This window comes from Hydra viridissima, unplaced genomic scaffold, assembly GCF_058129835.1.
Source record: "Hydra viridissima isolate aposymbiotic clone 2 unplaced genomic scaffold, HvirCarnegie_v1 scaffold_1, whole genome shotgun sequence".
In the NCBI taxonomy this organism is placed as follows: domain Eukaryota; kingdom Metazoa; phylum Cnidaria; class Hydrozoa; order Anthoathecata; family Hydridae; genus Hydra; species Hydra viridissima.
The window spans coordinates 18,841,589-18,861,623 of NW_028324300.1; the positions used below are offsets into that span (position 1 = coordinate 18,841,589).

Sequence of the window (20,035 nt, forward strand, 5' to 3'; positions counted from 1 at the left end):
GTTTAAAAAAAGTTGTCATGCAGAATTTAACACTTCGTCAGGTTAGAATTATTTTGTTCTATCTCCCATTTTAAACTTTGAAAGAAAGTTTTTGATTTTTTTCTATAAGTAAAAATTATTTAAAATTTTACAATTACTTTTTTAAGAAATAATTACTTATTCTTTAAATAATTCATATTTAAAGAAACTATTTAGAAAAAAAATTTCAAAAAAAAAAATCTATTTTAAAAGTAATCATTACTTAGTAAAATTAGCCATTCATTTTTTCCCCAACATTTAAAATTGGAGATAGAACAAAATAATTCTAACCTGACGACTTGACAAAAACTGCTTTTTCCTGGAATTACAAAAACTTGTTTAGAATTAAATATTACTCATTAGGGCTTCGTTATAATAACAAAATGTTTTTAATACAATTTCTGACTTATTTTTATGATTTTTATTCCAAAGATACATATTGTACCGTTTTGCAAACTTTTTGGACAATGCCGAAAACTTCAAATTGAATTTTTTTTCTCGGACGGTCATAAAAGATTTCAATTTTTGGATTTTTCATATCAGGAAGGTGTGTATATTGTTCCCACCAAAGGGTTTTTCCGGTGCTTTTCGGAGTAATTATTCTCATTTTTGGACAAGTGTGAAGCGGTAAAGTATGATTGTATTCACTATGTTATTTTTCTTATTATATTTTTTATATTATCTTAACTATAATTATTTCAAAGTAAAAAGTTTTAACAACTGGTTTTGGAAAAGTCAAGAGGATATTTAAAAAGTTTTATTTTTTCAGGTAAAAAATAATGGGCCATCCATTGAAGAAAAAGAAAGTAAGGTGTTGTTAGCTATATGGAAGTTATTTTGTGCAACATTTTATTGTTTGAATATTGTTTAAATATTTTTAAACATCAGATCACATCAACAAAATATTATTTTTGTTGGTTTTTTTGTTTTTTATTTTGTTTTTGTTTTTTTTTTGTTTTTATTTTAATTTGATAACTAAGGACTTGATTTTAACTCAAACAAGGAGTGTTTCCATTCAATCTATTAAAATTAATTAATTAATATAAAAAAAAAAAATAATTCTATTAAATATATTTTTTTTGATTTAGTGGCATAATTCCCATCCAAATGTAACCAATTTCAAATCAGCTATTAGGGAACCTAGGGTAACTTTGACAAATTTAAACAATTCAAATTAGAGTCAAATATTCTCAAACGATTAATGATTTCGTTGTTCTCTTGATAACTGTTGTTCTCTGCATGGTAGAATTTTTTTTCTACTTTACTTATGAATTCCCCAAGTTCAAAGCTAGAATTGCTAGAATTTGTTTTTATTACTTTAATCTTCTCAAATGTTAATTTTACCCTGTTGAAAAGAAAAGAATTGTATTTGTAACATCTCAGTTGTAACACTGCAGTTCTAACCAGTCCAAATTTAATGATGTTGTCAAATCTGGATGCATGGGAATAATGTCAAATAATCTTGGAGAGATGTTCTACATCAAAATCAATAGCACAAAATAAAGTTCCTTAAAAAATTCCTAACATAGAAATTCAAAGCATAGAAGCCAATCAAAATTCTAAGCATAGAAGCTATTTAAATGTTAAAATAAATCAGTTTATTTTTATTAGTTAGTTACTTAGTTTTTCATTACTATTATTATTATTATTATTATTATTATTATTATTATTATTATTATTATTATTATTATTATTATTATTATTATTATTATTATTATTATTATTATTATTATTATTATTATTATTATTATTATTATTATTATTATTATTATTATTATTATTAACATTATTACTATTATTATTATTATTAATTTTATTATTATTATTATTATTTTTTATTATGATAAGTGTTATTAGTGTTATAACTATTTTATCAAGGAATTTTAAACTTAATATTGTAATAAATAATCAACAAGTAAACGTCTAAATAAATTATATATAAAATAGACTTGTTTAACTTAAATATCTACAATACTCTTTTACTTAAAAGAATAAGTGTAAGAATAAGATTTAAAATAAAATATATATTTTGGTAAAAAAAAAAGGTAGTGTAAATGCAATATACAAAATATAAAATGATAACAGTTTATATAAAAGTCACCTTTGCCAAATATTCTCAGTTATTTACTAAAATAAATTTGTATTAAGAATGAACTTTATGGACTTTTTATGGATTTTCCACAAAATAACAAAATCATAAATTAATTTTATTTTTCAGAATCTTTTGAACTCTGCATTAAAAACAAAATGAAAATAATTTTTTTAGAAATGTAAAGTAAAATTCTTTTACTCTTTTTTCAGAAATTCGTGAAGCATTGAAAAAGTTTTATCATAAAACTTATAGGAAAATGGATGAAATTGTGCACTTAGTAAAAACTCTACCTAAAGTTGAACTTTTAAATAAATTCATTGAATTGACTGTAGTTGATGCAGATGAAGTGGAAAAAGATACTATATGTATTGCTGAGCGAGAGTTATATCTTAAGAGACAAATGACCTATAAGCCAATCACGTTTGATGAAGTATTTTCACAGGAACTACCCTTACTCTTGATATCTGGTATTGCTGGAATAGGAAAAACTTGTTTGCTCAGAAAGTGCTTACTTGACTGGGCCAGTGGTACATTATGGAAAAATGTGGATCTTGTTCTTTATCTTGAATGCAGAAAGTTAAATCAACATCAAAGTTACAGTGACATAAATGAGTTGTTAAGTATTTTCTATGAAGATATTTTTCAAAAATTGGATGTTTTTAATCATTTTTCTACTCTGTTTGTGGTAGATGGTTTGGATGAGTTTGCTTACTTAGATAAACTAATAAAGTATAATCCCAGTAATCCAGGAAAACAACCCATTGTTACTGCATTAGCAAAAGCATTAAATGTTCAAAAACACAAATGTGTTGTTGCTGGAAGAGTTGGAGCTATATTAAAATACAAAGACAGAGTAAAAGAATATACAGATAAGTTAATTATTCAAATAATGGGTTTTAATGACAACAGCATAGATGAGTATATTGAAAAATTTGACAACAAAAAAGAAGCCATTAAAAGTGTTCTTAAAGAGTCTTACTTTGCTAAAGCCATGGCATCTGTTCCCTTTTATTTATCAGCAATGTGTGCAGTTATTGCTGCAAGTGATTCTTATTTTTTCAACACTATGACTGAGTTGTATTGCTCTATTTTTTTATACTTTTTTCAAAAACATATTTGTAAAACCAATAAACCAGTTTACAAAATGATGGAAATAAAGAGAAACAAGCAACATGTTTTAAGAGTTTGTAAAGTTGCATATGAATTACTCAATCAAGGTAAAATTATTTTCTCCCAAGGTGAAATGAAAGGTATATTCGATGGTAAAGTTGAAGACGAATTTTTGGGTTTCATTGAAAGAGTTGAAACACAACTTGGTTATCAATATCAGTTTGCTCACCTCACTCTAATGGAGTTTTGTGTTTCGGTGTATGCACACATTTATTTGAGTCCTGAGGAGATTATCAGTAACAAAAAGTTGCATAGCTGTTGGCCTATGATCTGCGGTCTGGCAAATGAAAACAAAAGTTGTTTAGTGAAATTTCTTGCAAACTTGAAGAATTTAAAAGAAGGAAGGGGTTCATTGCTTAATGCTCTACTTGGTAAGTTTCTTTAAAATGTTGAAAAAATATATCTTTATTGAATTCTGCATTAAAAACAGAATGTAAGTAAAATTCTTTTACTGTTCTTTCTGAAATTTTGTTTGAGCTTTCATTATTAGTTTATTATGGTTTTAATTAGTACTAGTTTTGTTTGCCTTTATTTATTTTTAATTATAAAGAACTTTTGGTGCCTTAACTTGACAAAAACTTTTTACCTGTGAGGTTTCTTGTTATACAAGATATAACAAGATATTACATGATGTAGCCCTAGAGGAGACTGACGTCATACTTTTTCAGATTTGATTGAACTAGTGAATTTAACTTACTGCAACCATTAATTAAGAAGTATTTTGTTAAACATTTTAAATGTTTAATAAAGTATTTAAAATGCCAATCGCAGATTTTGATTAGATTCTTAATGCAAACTTGTTATTTAATTAAGCGTCTAACTTGTCTTTCTTCTAACGAACAGTTTTTTTAGTTTAAAGATTGCCGCATTTTAATTGCACAATTTTAAAATAGTGCACTTGTTTATTTAAAAGTTCATTTAGTAAAAACAATTGAACTTAATTGAAACAAAATTGAACAAAAAAAAAAAAAAAAAAAAATACAAAAATAGAAATGTTATGTGAAAATTATAGATAATGAGGTATTATCTTTTTTTGTCACTCTTGTATTTTGTGAATGTACACTCCCGTCCATAAGTTTGGACGCATCTATCGCAACTACAAATATTAAGAGAAAAATGTGTCAGAATAATTTTGATTTGTGACTTTAATAAAACAAATCGATAACTTTATGTTCTTTTGCTAGTTTTAATAAAAAAATATATAATAGTATGAAAAATTATTTATAAAACAAAATGTTTTTATTTTATTCATCTTTTCGTCAAAATGGCCACCATAAGCTTTGACTATCACTTGGCAGACACGTGGCATGTGATAAATAAATTTTTAAAAATATTTCTCATCAATATTTTTCCATATGTTTCGGATTGCCTCCCAAAGATCATTTTTACCCCTCGTTGGAGTTTTTCGGACTTCTCGATCTAAATGATCCCACAATAACTCAATTGGTTTACAATCAGGACTCTGCGGAGGCTAATCCATGACCTTCAATAATCCTTCCTCTTGTTTTTCGTTTAAATATTGCTTAACCACTTTAGCAGTGTGTTTAGGATCGTTATCTTGTTGGAACACGAATCGTTCGCCAAATAATTCGGTTCCACAGACTAAAACATATTCTTTCAAATCTTTAAATAGACTTCTTTTGTCATTTTCCCGTCAATTTTGGCGATTGATCCCACTTGGCCACCACCAAAACAACCCCAAACCATTATATTCCCACCTCCATGCTTAATTGTTTGCATAGTACATTGCTCCAACATTCTTTCTTCAACCCGACGACAAACAAATGACCGGCTTTTATTCACAAAAATCTCAAACTTTGATTCGTCTGACCAAAGTACTCTATTCCACTCTTCTACCGTCCACTTTTTGTGTTCTTTAGCCCAGACTAATCTTTTTTGTTTGTGGAAGGTCATAAGATGTGATTTTTTAACAGCCACACGAACTCTGAGCCCTACTTCAAGAAGTCGCCTTTTTACCGTCGTTGTAATTATTTTTTTGGTATGATGTTCATTAAAATCAGCTGCTATATCTGGCGCTGTGCCACTAGGATTTTGTAAAGAGTTAATTACTATGTACTTATCCTCTTTTCTCGTAGTAGAACGAGGTCTCCCTACTCTTTTACAATCGCAGAAAGACCCCGTTTCTACTTTTAATTGTTTTCTGAAATGCTGAGGCGTCGACCAATTTCTCGATTAGAAAAGCCTAAATTATGAAGGGTCCAAATGCTATACGTTTTTCTAAATTTATCTGCCCTCTTTTTGCCATTTTAAATAGAGAATCTTATAAGAATACTAAAATAAAATAATTAATTTGAAAAAATGAGAAATAAAGTTAAAAATTTTCTTACCATAGACTGATAGTTGAAAATCAATCAAATCATTTATTTTCAAAATCTATAGATTTATTAACTTTTTAAAATAGAAAAATAAAATCTTATAACACACTCAGCTTAAAAGTTTAACTAATAATGAGAATAGACGAAATAAAAAAAAATCTTATTTAAAAATTTATTTATTTTACAATACAAGTGGATATCGCTTAAAAATATTTCTGTTTATTTTATTTATTCTCACAGTACTTTATGATGAGACCAATGCAGACACTCTTAATTTTATTTATGAGTTAAAACGCGTTTTGTTTATTTTTGTAAGGTGCGTCCAAACTTACGGACGGTAGTGTATATGCAAAATCTATAATTAGATTTTATTACAGATATCGAGAAAAATGATTTAACTAAAATTCCTGTGCTCAGCAGAATATTTTATACATTGTGCATTCCTTTTTTTTTTATTAGCTTTGGTACCAAAGAGTTATTCGAATGGTAAGAATTATTTATTATTTCAATTTGTTAATGGAAATTTTCAATTACTCAATGCGAAAATTTGATTGCTTTATTTTCGATAAAATTTCTTCGATTCGTTCACTGGCAACAAATTTAAAATAATTGATAAATTCAAATAATTGATTATTTAATTGGTTGATAAATTCAAATAATTGATGATTTCATTGGTTGATAAATTCGATTACGTTACTACTCTTATTTGTAAAATACCATTGAACATTTCTGGCTAAAAGTTATCTTCTTTCTATTAAAACACGGGAAGAATTTCTTTTGAAGAAAGTTTCAATGGTTGTAAAGGAGAATGTAAAAATTTTTATGAGAAGAATTTTTTCCGTATGTTTTACAAAGAAAATGATTTCTGTAAGGTGTGGTTGATGGAGCCAGCAGTTGAGGGCAAAAGAAGCAAGTGACGTCATTTAGAAACGTTTTCGGGTAAAATCGATTAAACGAACTGAGCTGTGCGAAATGTTTTGTAATCGCAAGATCAGCAGAATTTATGTTTCAAATTTTCCCATACTTTTTTCAGCTATTGAAACTTTCTTCAAAAGAAATCTTCTTTTCTTTAATCATTCAGAAAAAAAGTGCCAACATAATTTTATCACCTGGCACATCTTACAAAAATCATTTAAAATATTTAATTAAAAATTAATCCTTCATTTTTTTAGGGACTTAAATTTTGGATATTTGAAAACCCATATAAAATTAAAAAACTAGGAAAACATTACAGCCAATCAAAAGTTGTAGGGCTAAGTTAATAAGTAAATAAAACACTCAAAATATTTAAAAAGAAAAATTCATTTTTTACAATAGCATCCACGGTATTCGCTTTAGCAACTATGTCAAAAACTGCTCCTCCAATAACAAACTAAGTAAAAGAATAAACAGACTAGTTGAGCAATTTTTACTAAATCTTATAGATATCTTGAACGTTGCGTTGAGTTTTCATAATTTTTTTACAATTAAAAAGAAAATTTATCTGCTAAAAATTGCTTTAGAAGGAAAAGCGTTTTTAGATTTGTTTGAGAAAATATTCCCTAAAGTTTACCGAGCTGCTCAACCTTCCCCAGCGGGGAAAGTTGAGCAGCTCAACTCATCCCAGCGGGGTAAGTTGAGCTGCTGTATGGGGTAAGCTAAAAATAAAGTTAGTGAGTTAAAATTTTTGTCTCTGAACTTTTGATTATTTTGTAAATTAATTTTATTAATTATTTTGATTATTTTGTTAACTAATTTTATTAGTTACTTTGATTATTTTGTTAACTAATTTTATTAGTTACTTTGATTATTTTTTTAATTAATTTTATTAGTTATTTTGATTATTTTGTTAATTAATTTTATTAACTATTTTGATTATTTTGTTAATTGATTTTATTAACTATTTTGATTATTTTGTTAATTAATATTATTAATTATTTTGATTATTTTGTTAATTGATTTTTTTAGTTTTATTAATTAATTTTATTTATTAATTTTGTTAATTAGTTTTGTTAATTAGTTTTGTTAATTAATTTTGTTAATTTTATTAACTAATTTTATTAATTAATTTTATTAATTAATTTTGTTAACTAATTTTTTCCAAACCTGCTCAACCTACCCTGACAAGATTAGGTGACGCAAAAGCTATAATGCTAAGTATAATCGAAAGTCAAATAAATGGGTAAAATATCAACACGTGATGCCAGATAAATGATTTTTTAAGAACCTAAGAAAAAATAGCAAAAAAATTTTTTTTCTTTTTTGGTCCTAAATCGAAAAAGTGCCCGTTCATCTCACTTGACCGCGGCCCAACAACCATTTGATGCGCATTGTATAACAATTATATATACCTATCTTTCATCCATTAAATGTTTTGTCATTTGATGCGAAGTTTTTGAGATATTTTAGTTGCCCAACTTGTCCCTATGCTCAACTAGCCCCGCCCTACACTACCCTATATATAGAAGAAAAATCTATTTTTGTAATAAGATTGAAAAATGTTGTCGATAGAGATGTAGTGGTTGTCTTGCAATTGTAATATACAATATACAGGAAACATTTAGAATACCTAATGTTTTCAGGAGAACTGAAAATATCAAGAATATAAAGGCTCTCAGGAGAACTGAGAACATATAAAGTGTATGATGAAAATTATAGCGAAAAAAAGGATTGCAAACTACATTTCCCCGGAAACTTCAAACGTGAGTTAGAGTTTTCTATTACAACTAAATCATCACTCAACTTGATTTTCAAAAAACTCGAGCGAACGGACGTTGTTCAAAAGAGAGCATCGCCGCACTATGCGTCGCGCTGATGGAAAAAAAGGAAATAGCCTTATAACTAGAGAACTGTTTAACATTTTGAAGTAAATTTTTTAACAAAGCATCAATTATGAGATATTGTTTATTTATACATATATTTATAAAAAAAAGTCCGGTCTTTTTTAAAACCGGTTTCATTCCGGTTTTTTATTTGGTTTATCCGTACTAATTCGATTTTTGATTAAAAAGATATAAAACCGATAGTTTTTGATATTTGAAACTCTAAGTCTGATATATCATTTTATCATTTTTAGGGGTTACAGGCATTTTTAGTCTCCAACTTATATTTTCATATCAAATAAAAAAGGAAATAACATAAGTATTTTATTATAAATAAAAGTAAAATAAATACTCCAGAGGTTACATTCCCCTCAAATGCAGAATATAGGTTCTGATGCTAAAATAGGTTTTTAACAATATGTGGCTATGAGAATAGCCGTTTTTTAAAAGTTGCTTATCAATTATAGGTGCATGGTTTAATGATGCTTCCTTGATTTCTTTTCTTAATACGAACCATTACTCTTTGACTTCCTAAAATTATTTAACAACAAACATTAAAGTTTTAAAAAGTTTTGTTATTGTAATAAATAGTATAGTTTAAGATAAACACTATTTATTATAGAAATTATCTATCAAATTCTAATTCTAATAATTATACATGCAAGAAAAAACTGTATTCACTGTAATAAATGTATATAATTGAAATATAATTAAAATTTTCATTCTAAACATGTCTCAGCAATCCTTATGTGGAGCAACATTTAATATTTACAACAAGCCTTTAAGAATTGCACTATGCATCACTAAGTAGAAATAGGACTTTAAACACATCTTTGAGGAAAACAAAAATATGGCAAAATTGAGTCCATTTGAGGCCAATTGATGCAATTTTTCCTCAAACATAAAAGTTTCGGATTCTTATGTTTCAACTTTTCTAACAATTAGTTGTTTTTTTTTTTTTTTCGAACATAAAAAAAAAATACTGTGTTGATTATGTGAAAAGATTTCAGAAACACACCTATCCAAAAATGGTCCCAACCTCAATTTTGAGGACCAAAAAAACGACCGATGGGGCATTAATCTGTAAGGTCTCAGATATTACCAGATGTAAAAATTAAAATCTAATCTCTATAGCCAAAGGAGAAAAACACATTTAAAGTTTATAGCATTTTGCGCAACTCTTTGCACTTGGAGCCCCGTCGTAAATCTATTTTGTTTTTTTTTCACTTTTGGGTTATGGAGTTTTTAAAAAATATCAAAAACTCTTCACATATATGTGTTGGCTATAACCTGACAAAAAATCAGCTCTTTAACACTTGTGGTTTGTGTACAGGGACCTAAAGTATAGGGTATGGCACTAAAAGCCTCTTTAAAAAGAGACAACGGATGCTTTACGTTTTTATTTTAACCTTATTATTGACTATGGAAGTTTCAAAATTTAATAGAATGAAGCCTTGGCATTTATCTTTCAGGCAAAAAAAATAGAAGCAAGATATCTTTTATCTGTGCAAAGATAAAGCTCTTAAAGTAGGAATCTCGCCTTTGAAAAAACGGCCAAAATATAGCAGCTTTTTGTGGTTTTTATGCTTTTTAAAGATTCAAAGTTACATCAAGTAACTAATTTAGTAACAACATCATGTGACTATTGGATATGGGGTTCTATGGTTGTTAGACTTCACATTTGTGTGTAATTTGTCTGCAAAAAGAGTGCTTTTTTTGTCCAAGTTTGTATAAAATATGGGGAAGAATACACATAGCTAGAGGCATTTTTTCTAATTATTCTGAATTTAAAACACATAAAAACCTCTTTATATTTTAGTTGTTAAACCCACAGGTTTGCTTTGTTGTTTTTGTTTAAAATGAGTGAACAAATATTGGATATAATAAAAACTTTTTTTCATATTGTAAAAATTACTTTAGAATTGTAAATTCAAAATTAATTGGTAATTTATAAAATAATTTCAAAGTAAATGCTAGAATCAAGTTTTTTTTATTTAAATCAAATATGTATAACCTTGTTGTGCTTTTTTTCTTGTATTGAAGTATCTTTTATTGCTTTGGCCAAGTTTTTTTCGACTATTTAAAAATGTGTAAACAAATGTTTCTTATTTCAGGGAAAAGCCACAACATCAAAGTAATTACATTTAAGCAGTCAACAGTCTAAACAACTAAAAAGATTTTTTATCAACACAAGCTTGTACTGAAATTTTTTTTCAAAGATCAGTTTTTTAAGCACTGAAATGCCATATAAAAGAAAAGCTCATCAAGATTGTCGGCAATCTGTATGCTTCTTTTGTTTTTCAAAATGTGACAGACATATTTCTGATTTCAACAAGAAAAGAATACTAGATATTTTTTCTGGAAACTCCATTGATTTTAAGGATAATAGAGTTCCATTGGGGATATGTAATTCCTGCAGAGCAATGGTACAAAAGCATGGCAAAGGAGATAGAAACTTGCCTCTTCCCAAGCTACATGACTTTAACAAAGTGATTATTAGACCACAGACCAGAGGATTTGATTCTTGTAATTGTTTAATTTGCCAGGTTGGCCAACTAAAAGGACATTCTACAAAGCTCTCTTTTTCAACCGATCAAGATTTGAAAGAATCATCAAGTAGTTTTGATAAACTATGCTCAAACTGTCTCAGTGCAGTCAAAAGAGGAATAACACATAACTGTTCACAAGCCACCAAGTTTGAAAACTTAAAGAAAATGGTAGCAACTGATTCCAGAACTGCTGAAAAAATTGCGTCCTCTGTAATAACTCAAAAGGTATCTTCTCCACAGGGCGCTATTAGGTTGAGCAGAGAAAGAGGTAGAGCTCTAACAATCACTCCAGGTCTCTCCAGAGCTCAATGCATATCAAGAACTTCTCTAAATACTTTGGACATGGTTCAAATTCAAATCAATACTGGTCTTTCAAATAAAAAGATGCAAGAACTGGCTGTAACATTAAACAAGACTACAAATTCAAAAATTGTTGAAACAAAATTTAGGGAAAACTTTACAATGGCTGGTCGAAAAGTTGAAAGTTTATTCAAACTTTCCAAAATCTCACTTACAAGGCCATCAACAAAAACTGATTATTTGGCAAAGGTTGTTCACTGCAAGAGTTTAGGGGATTTTTATAACACAATTCTCAGAGTTAGAGCAATCACTTCACCGCCTCTCATCAAACTAGGTATTGATGGTGGATGAACTTTCCTCAAGTTCAGCTTGAGTGTTATCTCCAATTGTGGATGTCAAAATGTCAAAACAAGTTCAGCCTCAAATGACAAAAGCTTACTGGCTGTAGAACATGGGAAAGAAACAAGTGCCAAGCGCCAGCTACTTGTTGCTGTTGCTGAAAATGTTTCAGAAACTTATGAAAATGTCAAAAAAATTTTAAGTTTATTTGGGAAAATTGATGTGCCTTTCTTTATTGCATGTGACATGAAGTTAGCCAATATCATCTGTGGCATTCAGTCTCACTCAAGCAAGCACCCTTGCTGTTGGTGTGATATTAAATCTAGTGACCTCAAAGAACAGGGAACTCCAAGAAACTTCAAATCCATTAGGATGCAATACAAAGCATTCATTGAGAAAGAGAATGGAAAAATGTGTGCAAAGGATTTTCATAATGTTGTTCATAACCCATTGTTTGATCAAGAAGATGTCAAACAAGTTATTGAGTTTATTCCCCCAATGGAACTTCACCTTCTCCTTGGAATTGTAAATCATCTTTACAAATCAATGCTAAAGATATGGCCTAAAGGCAAAGATTGGCCATTACTTATTAAATTGAAATTACAACCTTATCATGGTGGAGAGTTTGTTGGGAATGATTGTCATAAGCTTTTGAAGAGTACGAATGTTTTGCAAAGAATTATTGAAAGAGAAAAGGCAGACCATATGCTTGGTTTTGTGAAAACATTCCAATATTTTAAGAGTGTTCTTAGCTCCTGTTTTGGAAGGACATTAAATACTGAATATGTTCAACATATCAAAGACTTTAAGAACTCATATCTTCAACTCCCAATTTCAGTCACCCCAAAAGCCCATGCAGTGTTCTACCATGTTCCTGAATTTATTGCTCTAAAGGGTACAGCATTGGGGATTTTTAGTGAGCAATCAACAGAAGCCTTACATTCAATCTTCAGTGCTCAATGGGCTAGGTATAAAAGAAACCCTGATCATCCTGGTTATGAAGGCCAGTTACTGAAATGTGTTATTGACTATAACAGCAAGCATCTTTAAATTAGATTTTTTAAATAACTCTTTTTTTTTTAAACAGTTAAACAGTGATTTCTAGAATTTCGTTCTTGTCTAAAATTTTTGTTTATATTATACACTGTATCAATTTATTTATATTTTCATCAAATATCATAAGTTTACAAAAAATTAATCAGAAGTATATATCTTATTTTGCAAGTACTAAATAAAAAAATCTCAAGAGCAATTTGAAGAAAAAGTAATAAACATCAAAACACCACAATAAAGTAATTTTTTTTAAAGGAAATCTGTATGTGTTTTTACAATGGGAGATTAAGTTTAAATGGGATTTTCATATGTTTAATATCTTGTTAAAACCTATTTCAGTAAAGATATATTTCTTTTTTAAATTAAAAAAAGTTACCATTATTGTGTATATTTCCAATATTTGTTCACTCATTTTAAACAAAAACAACAAAGCAAACCTGTGGGTTTAACAACTAAAATATAAAGAGGTTTTTATGTGTTTTAAATTCAGAATAATTAGAAAAAATGCCTCTAGCTATGTGTATTCTTCCCCATATTTTATACAAACTTGGACAAAAAAAGCACTCTTTTTGCAGACAAATTACACACAAATGTGAAGTCTAACAACCATAGAACCCCATATCCAATAGTCACATGATGTTGTTACTAAATTAGTTACTTGATGTAACTTTGAATCTTTAAAAAGCATAAAAACCACAAAAAGCTGCTATATTTTGGCCGTTTTTTCAAAGGCGAGATTCCTACTTTAAGAGCTTTATCTTTGCACAGATAAAAGATATCTTGCTTCTATTTTTTTTGCCTGAAAGATAAATGCCAAGGCTTCATTCTATTAAATTTTGAAACTTCCATAGTCAATAATAAGGTTAAAATAAAAACGTAAAGCATCCGTTGTCTCTTTTTAAAGAGGCTTTTAGTGCCATACCCTATACTTTAGGTCCCTGTACACAAACCACAAGTGTTAAAGAGCTGATTTTTTGTCAGGTTATAGCCAACACATATATGTGAAGAGTTTTTGATATTTTTTAAAAACTCCATAACCCAAAAGTGAAAAAAAAACAAAATAGATTTACGACGGGGCTCCAAGTGCGAAGAGTTGCGCAAAATGCTATAAACTTTAAATGTGTTTTTCTCCTTTGGCTATAGAGATTAGATTTTAATTTTTACATCTGGTAATATCTGAGACCTTACAGATTAATGCCCCATCGGTCGTTTTTTTGGTCCTCAAAATTGAGGTTGGGACCATTTTTGGATAGGTGTGGAAATATTAGATTGGCTACCACCAGCACCTAAAATGTATCATTAATAAAGTTAAACGATAACATTAAATATTTAAATTTAAAGATACACATAGCTTTCTCCAATATTTACCTTAAGAACAGTTATCAGCTTAATCTTCTTGCAGTATAGCTTTATACCTCTTGCATTTTGTTCTTCTTACAGTATAGGTACATGTCAGGTGTCATAAATAAATAATTAGCTGTATCCCTAGTATTTTCAGCAAAAGAAGTTAAAGATGCATGATCTACTCGTGCAGTTTTGTTGGCTTTGTTGCTGGCTTCAATGGCACTCTCAGACAAAGAACCTATTGAATACTTAAAATATTTAATAAAAGAAACACCATGAACTACCATTCTATGCAAAGACTGTGACATTGGAATGGTTTTTAAAACCTGATCATCAGAAATGAGACCAAACAGACGTTTAGATTTCTGCTTGAAAATTTTCACTCTTGGGGTTGTACTATTCATATCAATGAGCAAGTCCCTAAATAGTTTGATCATAGTGGTATTCAAATTTAAAATTCTGCCAGTCACAGATGGATTATTAAAGAATTTTTATGCAACATTTCCAGTGTTGATGTAACACTTCCCTTCCTGACAAAAGATACACTTATTTTTAATTGTATTTTGAATAAGTGCTGGAATTTTTTTTTGTTTTCAATAAATTCTTGGCTATTTTTTGCTGGAATTTTTCTTCCTTGTTTTACTACTGGAAGTTTTCAAGCAGTATTAAAAAAAAACCCACTCCATGCTGCATATCCACAAATGAAGACTGCAAATTCCAAGTTTCAATATATTCTTGTCTACATTTTTATCTTTATTCCAAATGGTTTCCAAATTAAACTCGTTAGAACTTGCTTGACATAGATGACAGCACTGAGATGCTATATTTTTTTAAAGCATTTTTGATACCACAGCATTAATTTTTTTACCATCATTCATTGTGATATAAATAATTGACAAACTTGAATTTATAACAAAAGTATTGTCATGAAGTGTAAACTTAATATTCTCTAAAGAAAAAGTTTTATTTTGTAAATGTTCAAACTTCTCTTGAATAAAACTAGCAGTCTTTTTGGAAAAACAAAACATAAGATGATGGGTTGCATCTGGACTATTTGGATTACAATTTTTCCATAGCATCTTTTTTCTACTTCGACTCTCCAACAGTACAAACACTTAAATATTCACACTGTATTCATCCACACCTCTCTTCATAGTTTCAGCATTCTGAAACTCAGATTGGTCACTCTGAACATCACCACCGACTTTGCAAATAATATATATGTTATCACGTTCCTCCTGTGCTAAAACTTTAATAGAATTATCTTCATCCTCCAAAAGATACTCAAACTCTCTAGAAACTGAATGTTTGATCATATTGAAGAGACTACATTTTACTTCAGTTTCTGAATATTTCACCTGCTCTGAAAATGTATGTGTTAAAAGTTGACGAAGAGTGAATAAAGCCATTTTGATAATTTAAAAAAACCTTCGCAAGGTAAAACTGAATCAAATAAAAACTTACCGTATGTTATTGAACTACGGAATTTTCATTTACTTCACAGAATTTAGTCGGTATTTGAAGAAAACTCACAGTAGTAAAAATGATTTTTAGGCATGAGGTCACAGAGGTCGCCTCAACTTTTTTCCATGGCAGTAAAGTCGATTCGCAGTAGCTATATTTTATTCAAAAAAAACGAGGCGACCTCTGTGACCACATGCTTAAATCAATCAATGTTTAAGAAATCAAAAAATCAGCAAAAAAATGCTATTCAAAAACCTTTTTTTTCCATTTCTTGTTTTACATTCAGTTAAATACATTAGTATTTTAATTTCGCATAAAAATAATATAGAAATTTAACACTGATCATATACTTTGAAAGGATTTTAACAAAAATGCGAGTTTTTTAAAACCTTAAAAAAACCCTTCAGATGTCAAAAGTTTAAAAAAACTAAAAATACTTTTTTTTTTTATAGAGAATTAAAAACTGAATGCAAAAAAAAAAAAAACTTAAAAAATTTAAATATGAAAAGTCACTAAAAATTATGTACAAAGTCCTATTTCCGCTAAGCGATGCATAGTGGCGCCGCAGGAGTTGAGTGGTTTGATTGATGAACATCGCAAGCTTCCTTGTTCATTTTCTAATTTAAAATAATTTCTGAACGAACGGTGTGAAAGAAACAAGAGTTTAAGACTTTGTTGTTATGTGTCATGTAGTTGTAAGAATCAATTTTGAGCAGAATATATTTCTATTAATTAGAAGTTTAAGGAAAAATCGATAGCAAAGTGATTGGATAACTGAGTTCAGTTAATACAATGAGTTTATGTTTCTTTGCCTAAATTTATATATTTTAAAACTTTTAGTTTTTTTGGCGACATTAAAATGTTTTTTTGATATTTTTTTCTCTTCAAAACAAGTTTTAAAAAAAGGTGACCATAAAAGAAATGTTCTTATACTTTTCGTTTAAAACTTTTAAAACATAATTTCCAACCGTTTTGACAATTTTATTCCACTTTTACCGCTTTAAATCGACATACTTTCGTTTACTTTTTAATATTTTTTCGTTGCTACAGCAAAGAAGTAGAAAGCGAAATATTTTTCTGTTTAAAAATAAATTATTTTGCATCAAAAATCTCACGCGAATTTAAAATCAAGTAGCGCGCTCTTTTGATGCTTTTGACCAAGCTTCTGATTGGCTTATTTGTTATTCGTATTTCTATTGGTTGAAACGCAACCAAAGTTTAAAAACGGCGTTCGGCAATTTTCAAAAAGTATATTTGCCTAATATATGAGCCGCTCAGAAGCCAATGCGGTTAAGTCCATTTTTTGATATATACTGATTTTTGGAAATTTTGATGAAATAAATAATAATCTTCTTATATATTAAAGGATTTACTCGTTGGTTACTATATACACTTTTCTAATTAAATTAATAAACCAAGAATTTTAAAAACTAATGTATCAAAAAACATTAATTTTCTCAATTTTTGTGTTTTGGACTTAACCGCATTGGTTTCTGAGCGGCTCATATATCGCGAGGTGAAAATTATTTTGTTCTATCTCCAAGTTTAAACGTTGGGAGAAAGTTTTTGATTTTTTTCTTTAAGTAAAAATTATTTAAAATTTTAGCCTTAATTTTTAAAGAAATAATAACTTATACTTTGAATAACTTATGTTTAAACAAATTATTTGAAAAAAACTTGTAAAATAGAGCGCATTTTAAAAGTAATCATTACTTAGGGGAGCATGCGGTAAGATGACGAATGGGGCAAGATGAAATTATGTTGTTATCTTCAAAACTCAACTAAATATGAAATCTGACTGTAGCTAAGAGGGAAGTAGATTACATCTACTAGATTTATTTATGCTTTTTTTTATAAATATAATTTTCGGAATCAAAGAAAATTGTTAAAAAGGTTTTTCAAATATTAAGGAAAAAATATTTTTCCACTTATATTTGATTTATTTCATCATTACATCACCAGCCAAAGGTAAGCAAGAATTTCTCATTCAGTTTGTTCAATTTGGAAGCCATACAAGTAGTATTAAGCTATGATAACTTATTTATGTAGAGTTCTGAGTCATTTTAAAGATTAAGTAGCCTAGGGGCAAGATGAACGGGGCAAGATGACTCGTTTGTCCTTTCGCCAAAGTGCATGTTTTACCATAAACCTGTAATGTAATAACTTTTGTGTAGCTTATTCATTATTACATTGCTTTATTATGCATTAAAATATTTTGTTTTACATTTGCTTTATATTGTTGTGTTGAAATTTGCTATGAATTGATTAGTAGACTTTTTTTCGCGTAGCCCTATATAAATATATAGTTTAAGTGTTGAAAATTTATTGGAAATTGGAACAGTTACTGAATAAGATATAAGTGCTTTTCAAAACGTTCGTCATCTTGCCGCGTGTTCCCCTACTATAATTAATAACTCGTTTTTTCCCAACTTTCAAAATAGGAGATAGAACAAAATAATTCTAACCTCGCGATATATTAGGCTAAAATATTTTTTGAAACTTGTAAAATAAATTATTTTCTAAATATATTTAGTAAATTATTTATTTGTTTATAAATATTTAATAAATAAAAAATAATTTTTTGAATTGATTTGTGATCTTTTAGATTTAGTTATTATTATTTTTTCTATTAATATTAGTTTTAATTCCTTCAATAACGAAAATAACACCCGTTTTATGTTTATTAAATACAATATTTTGTATTACTGTATTTTATTTTGTATAAATTGTGTTATCAAATTTTTGAAAGTTGATTTCCTTGAATAATTGTTATTACTGATAAATAAATGTTAATAATGATATTAATATGTTATTATTATTCTTTCTATTGATATTAGTTATAGTATTATATATTATTAGTATATATTAACTTATTCTTCTTCAGATGAAGGTGTTGACAAATACAAGATGTTCATGGAATGCTTCTTTGAAGCGCAGGCTTCAATTACAGAGGACTTGAAAAGATTACTCAGTGAACGAGAGTGGAAGATTTACATACGTGATGTAAAAACTGCTCATCAAGTTTTACATGAGGAATATTTCATGAAGAAGTTCATTGATGCAGGATGCAAGTTGAATGAGTTAAATGTTCATAAAGATATTTTAACTGAGGATAAGAAAAAACTTCTCATTTTATGTTCGACCAACGTTCGTCATGTCTACTTATTTCATCCAGTGAAGATCGATGGATGGACACCGAAGCATAAAATTGAAAGAGTGTGGGTCAGTCATACATTTGTATCAAAGGACGATTTCGAACGTTTCGTCCTCCCGTGGATTCGACTCGCTGAAGAATTAACTCTTTGGCTTCACGACGACACGAACTTCATCGACGACATTTGTGAATGGCTTCGTGATTTGAACTTCAAGAAGTTGGAGATCACGTACCATGGAAAAGATTTTTATAACATCAAAGAGTTTAAAATAAGAAATACGAAAAATGCTAAATATAAAATTTAGATTGTTTAGACATGTTAAATATAAAATTTAGATTGTTTTTTTGTTGTTGTTGTTGTCACTGGTAACAGTTATGAAAAAACTATTTGAGTTTTTAAGATGAAATTTGACAATTTTTTTGAACAGGAAGTTTTTTTTGATGTGGATAAAAAAAAACAAAAGGAAAACTTTTAAAATTTTTTAAATGCTTCAAACGGTGGATTTTTTTTTTTTTCTCATTTTCTTTTCATAGTAATAAAAATTACCTTTAGAGAGAAAAAATTTGAAAAAGGTCTTAAAGAGGCGTGGGGCATACTCTAAATTCTAGAGTCTCGATAATGATGTTGAATGAGGATGACTTGCCCAAAGTAACCGTAATCAGATTTAATCTAATCCCGCCCCGACCCCTAACTGCCCTCTTCCTATAACAAAATTTTCGAAAATCATTCACTTTTTTTTGGTTCTTTCAAAAAACTTTATCGATATTCATTATCATTAATGCTTTTTAAATTTTGCAGAACGTTTAATGAACATGTTTTTCAGAAAAAATGCCTTACTTGTCTTGTTTATATAGGGCATTTTCAACAAGCCTCCTTTTCTTTACACATTTCTCAGGTCTACTATTTGTGTTTCCTTCCAAACTTTATTTTGTTTAATTTTATCATTGACGGTTAATTGCCTCTGTACTTTTAAGGAGTTAAGTTAGCAACAGCATTATTTTGCTTTCTTTTTTACTGGTTTTAGAGAGAATCTAGTACGCTGCTCAAAACGGAAAGCAGTTGACAGTAATGAGCCAGATATTGGTTTGACATGCAAAGACAGGCTCTTTGTTATAAGAATCTACGCCGAGAGAAATAGAAAAAGGAGAAAAAATGTTCGACAGAATTAATTTTAGCACTTCAGTTAAATGCGTACATCGATGCATATTTTTTTTACAGAAATGCGAAAGAAAGTAATTTAACAGAGTTATTTATGAAAGAAAAACTAGACAATGAATAAGATTTTTAAAAAATTGAAAAAAATGAAATGACTTTAAAAAGACAAGACAAAGAAATTATTTAAATACTAAAGTTTAAAGTATTTAATGTACTTTTTAAGTGCAATTTGCTGTTTAAAGTAATATTAATGTATAAT

The 20,035-nt window shown here is 28.5% G+C and overlaps 1 protein-coding gene across 9 annotated transcripts in view; it reads left to right on the forward strand.

Moving 5' to 3' along the window:
* The window catches only part of LOC145180945 (NACHT, LRR and PYD domains-containing protein 9-like), a 137,245-nt gene extending 118,283 nt beyond the window's left edge, over nucleotides 1–18,962 (forward strand). For 6 of the 9 annotated variants that reach the window (XM_090076250.1, XM_090076248.1, XM_090076249.1 and 3 more), the window contains 4 exons: nucleotides 788–824; nucleotides 2,320–3,651; nucleotides 6,076–6,102; nucleotides 18,351–18,962. In XM_090076250.1, the coding sequence (XP_089932376.1) occupies nucleotides 788–824; nucleotides 2,320–3,651; nucleotides 6,076–6,102; nucleotides 18,351–18,925 (1,971 nt within the window). In that variant the 3' untranslated portion in view covers nucleotides 18,926–18,962. Of the gene's footprint in view, nucleotides 1–787; nucleotides 825–2,319; nucleotides 3,652–6,075; nucleotides 6,103–8,177; nucleotides 8,321–18,350 lie in introns of those variants that run through there. The other 3 variants (XM_090076246.1, XM_090076245.1, XM_090076254.1) reach the window with 2 other exon arrangements.
* Nucleotides 18,963–20,035: the final 1,073 nt, after the last annotated feature.